The following is a 4636-nucleotide window of genomic DNA, read 5'->3' on the forward strand; positions in this document are numbered from 1 at the left end:
TTCTTACCCGAGTTATTAAAGATATATAATCTCAAGAATATCTCATCTTTAATTTCTCCTTTAACAATAGAATCCCTGTTAAGCTGCAAACATGATTTTTAGAATCTATAAATTCTTTCTCTAAACTATACTTATTTCCTTTGCTTTATAGTAGATTTCTTCCCATAAATTTCACACACATATATATATATATGAGATAACATTTTAAAGCTTAATTTAGATTGACTGCTTTCTTTAAAAAAAAAAGGTTTTGAAGTTCCCAAAGGAAGATAAGATAGAAATAAAAAATTATAATTATTGAATGAATAATAAAGAAATAAATTTTCAAGATTTGTAACTTAGACATGAAATTTGTAACAAGGCTTCTGAGTGTTTAAAGCTAGTAATGTATTAAATAAAATAATGAATACTTGGGGTGTGTTTCTAATATATATATATATGTAGTAATATAAAAAGATGGAGAAAGTACTTGCAAAATAAGGGTAGTGGAAATAAAAAGGGCATAAAATCTGTGTAAATACAGATATATATATCTGTGATAAATCTGTACAAAATCTGATCCAGCGATGCAATAATTTGCTTGGGTTGCAAACACCTTAAAAAGGGGGCAGCACTCCACATCTTTTTGATTCCTCAGCAACTCTTTTTTTTTTTCTCTGCAAAACACAAATTAAGGCTTGGGGATTTGCGGTAGCTACCTATACTTGAATTCAATCTCTTTGTCTGTCTGTCTCTTCCATTTGGCATATAATACACAATCATCATCATCATCATCATCAGTAGTTAAGAAAGGATGGGTAGCAGTTATTTTGGAGAACCAAACATGGGGAGTGAAAGGGGAGGTTCATCGTCTTCAAGAAAAGGCAAGAAGGGTAATTCAGAGAAGCCTAAGCAACCCCAGAGAGGGCTTGGTGTTGCTCAATTGGAGAAGATCAGATTACATGGTCAAATGGCTTCTACCTATCTTCCTCTTCATCATGGAACTTACCCTGCTAATTTCAACCAGGTATTTTCCCTTTTTCTTCTTTTTGCCTGCAGGTTTCAGTGATTGAATGAATTGAAGTTTTATCATATTTGAGTTTGTGGGTGGAATTTGATGATGGCTGTACATGCAGGAAGATAACATGAGAGCTTATTCATCTATGGCCTCATCATCTTTTTCTTATTCATCAACTTCCTCGCCTTCTTATGGTTTCCAGTACCCCAACATGATGGTAAGTGAACCACCTCACCCTCTTTCTTCTCTCTATACAGAAATTTTTTAAAAAAAAATTTCATTCAAAAATAAAAAATTGAAGTTTCTGATAATTTTCAGTTAACCCTAGATATATTAAGTCTTTGCAACTTCCCATTGTCACCTCCCCCAGTTCTTTATGCATCAATAACTATATTAATGAAATCAAGTACTACAATCATATATTATTACAGATGGGGGTTGGAGAATATGATCAAAGGGCAAACATCAGATATGGTGATTCCCAACCAAGCAGTGGCTTCTTAGACACCCAACATTTTGCACAACCAAACATGACCAGACAACTTCTAAACCTACATGTTGAGGTTGCTACACACATGTCCCTTCCTTTTTAGTTTATGTGCCATGTGATGATTGTGTTTTAAAATTTAATTTGTTTTAGTTTCTTACATTCTTACAGGATTCACATTCAAGGAGCAAAAAACATCGCAGCAACTCATTGAGATCGAGCAGTCAGAATTCAGTATCAAGTGACACACAAGAGTTAGATTTGGAGCTCTCACTGTAATCAGTAAATTTTTTCTGCCACTTTAAATGCACGCTCATGGAACTGCATTTTATGCTTTCTTAGAATTGTAAGTTCAAATAAGGTGTTGATCTTGCAATTCATACATACAACTTGAGCAAATTAATATGAACTAGTTTGAATTTAAAAAAAAAAATTCAAAGGAATCTGATGTAATCAAAGGCAAATTGACTTGTTGCATGAGATATAGTGAAAAAAATTGATCTTCTTGTTCATGAATTTTCATTTTAATATGTCTTCAAATTATATTATACATTTCTCAATAATTAGATTCAACATATTCGTCATAAAAAATTTTAAAACTAAATTTATCTAATTTTAGATATTACTGGTTGATGGTATATAAAATTATATAAGATTAATGCATCAAATTGAACCCTAACACTACAAATGTATTCACTTTCCCAAGGGAGTTGAATGAACCAATTCATCGTATGATTGGTTACTTTATTAAAGATGAATGAAACAATGTTTAACGTACTAAGTGAGGAGGATTAAAGGTTCTCAATTAAGATATAAAAGTGATATAGTTAGGTTTTTTTCCCATAGGTAATAAAATTTAAATTAAGATGAAACCATTAAAAATGGGTTAATATAAAAGTGTAGAATTTTGTATTTGGGTAATGAATTAAATGATTAGACATCATTCAAAATAATGTTTAAGTGAATTTAATTTTTTTTATAATGTGTTTTTATCTAATTCATCACCAATACATTAAATATAAATATATCATATGTTTATAACAAAGAATTTGTGAGGAATTGTATCAATTTGCCCTTGGCAAACAAAAGGAAACTATAGTTTTTTTTTAAAATAAATAAATAAAAATAGAGAGAGAAACATGCTTGTGTTGAATCTCAGTGTCATGATTATGGTCCTATATATATATATATTGGTTTTATTCTTCAAACAAATGGTATATATAATCGGTAAATAGAGAAAGTAAAAGGTGAACTAGTTTACCCTAAGGAATCAAGATTGTGAACGTTTTGCAACTTGCTTTGCTAGTGGCTCCCAGCTGCATTAAAAGTCTTAATTTGGTGTCCATCTGGGTTTGGAATCAATACTTGTATACTATTTTTGGAACCTCAATTTCAATTTCATTTGCTATATAAGTTATTGGTATATTTGAAAGATAAAAACAAAGTCTCAAATATTTATATGTAAGAATTTCAAACTCCCAATTAAATAAATATCTAATAAATTAATAAGTTTGAGTATATGTGTTATACTGCTTTAAAATCCGACTCTTTGAACATTACATCATTATTATTTTCTTTTCAATTATCATACAAAAAACACAGATTGTACGAGAAGATGCAATCAACATAACCTTTTCCTTTTTGAGACAAGCAATTGGAGGAAGAAATTATAAACAAAGAAATAGAACCCTAAATTAAGTCTAATGCCAATTAAACTACATCCCACACAAATTTTACAACTAGACTAGTGGCAGAATCGACAAGTATCTTGCTAGATTTCCTATTATTCTTAATTTTGGCAGTCTATCTAACCATAAACCACAGAGGTACAAAGTCCTAACCCACGTTTTGATGTGCCAATAAATAATGTATTCTCTCTTTTTTGGACGATTCATTAATTGGGAGAAAAATATGTAAAAAAAAGAGGAATGTTTCTGTTAAATACTTTCAATCAACTGTTAAGAAAGAGAAACATACTTAACTTGAAACTTTGTGTTATGATTATGATCATATATATATATATTTGGTTTTTATTTTTCAAATTAATGGTATATATAGGAATAGTACATAGAGAAAGTAAAAGGTGAACTAGTTTACGCTAGGAAATCAATACTTTTAATGTTTTGCAACTTGCTTTCCCAGTGGCTCCCAGCTGCTTTAAAACTTTTAGTTTGGTTTTCATTTTTCTTTAGAATCAATGTTATGTTTGGGAATCTCAACTTGAATATCTAAATATAAAATATATTTTTTTGTTGTTCAAGAGAAATGTACATAGATTAGGTGTAATTAATTGATGTATTAAAGGGTTAAATATAAAATTGCTATCTCAATTTGTCTACTTTTCTTATATTGGTACATATGGTTTTTTTTGTCTTAAATTAGTACTCGAACTTTTTCTCCGTCAACTAGTTTGGTACTTTTTTTTAACACTGTTAAGTCAGTGACAGGTGGCAGAATAGAGTTTTGACACGTGATATTATAACGTCATGATGATGTAATAATCTACAAACTATATTAAAAATCAATAAAAAATATTTTTTAAAACTATTTCCATTTTCTTTCCATTTTTTCTTATTTCCTTCTTTTTCCCAGTATTCCTTTCTTCTTCCTTCTTCCTCTCGTCACTTCGCCTTTTTTTTTTGGGTCCTTTTGAAAAGAAATTTAATGTTTGATGTTTAATGTTTCTAGCATTGCCCTTTGAAGTTTGAAAGGAACTAGATGGTCTACGGTCATTGATCCATTTCCTGTCTAATTCCGATTTCATTTTTGTTCCATGTTTTCATGGATTTGAATACAAATTGAAATTCAAATCCCAGCTTGGTGGTTGTTAACAGTAATATAAAGACTGTTACGATTGTTAGTTTGTTCTAAAATCTGGTAATCAGTTTGATATGCAGTTGGTTAAGAACAGTCACTTTTGTATGAGTATATAAACATAGTCAATGTATTCAAGCAAGTAAGAAAGATTAATTGAAAGTATTACTCTGTAGTTTATCATTTTCATACATTTTCTACTTAGTACCTAACATGGTATCAGTCGCCTAGTTCCTCCTGGTGTCAACGTCCGCTGCTGTTTTATGGCTAATTCACAAGACTCCACGTCCATTGATCGTCCTACTCCATCTTTTTTAGTTCGCAATTGATTCAAGTTT

The 4636-nt window shown here is 30.2% G+C and overlaps 1 protein-coding gene across 2 annotated transcripts; it reads left to right on the top strand.

Annotated features, from left to right (window-relative positions):
* Positions 1 to 513: 513 nt before the first annotated feature.
* On the top strand, positions 514 to 1994 carry LOC107900302 (protein SPEAR1). 2 transcript variants are annotated; one of them, XM_041095666.1, is made up of 4 exons: positions 514 to 1006; positions 1116 to 1214; positions 1429 to 1560; positions 1638 to 1994. In XM_041095666.1, exons 1-4 carry the CDS (start codon positions 794 to 796, stop codon positions 1761 to 1763), a joined length of 570 nt encoding a protein of 189 aa, XP_040951600.1. In that variant the 5' UTR covers positions 514 to 793; the 3' UTR covers positions 1764 to 1994. The 2 variants fall into 2 exon arrangements, with proteins under 2 accessions (XP_040951600.1, XP_016681445.2); XM_016825956.2 differs by having other exon boundaries at positions 519 to 1006; positions 1656 to 1994.
* The last annotated feature ends 2642 nt before the right edge of the window (positions 1995 to 4636 follow it).

Source organism: Gossypium hirsutum, chromosome D06 (assembly GCF_007990345.1).
Source record: "Gossypium hirsutum isolate 1008001.06 chromosome D06, Gossypium_hirsutum_v2.1, whole genome shotgun sequence".
In the NCBI taxonomy this organism is placed as follows: domain Eukaryota; kingdom Viridiplantae; phylum Streptophyta; class Magnoliopsida; order Malvales; family Malvaceae; genus Gossypium; species Gossypium hirsutum.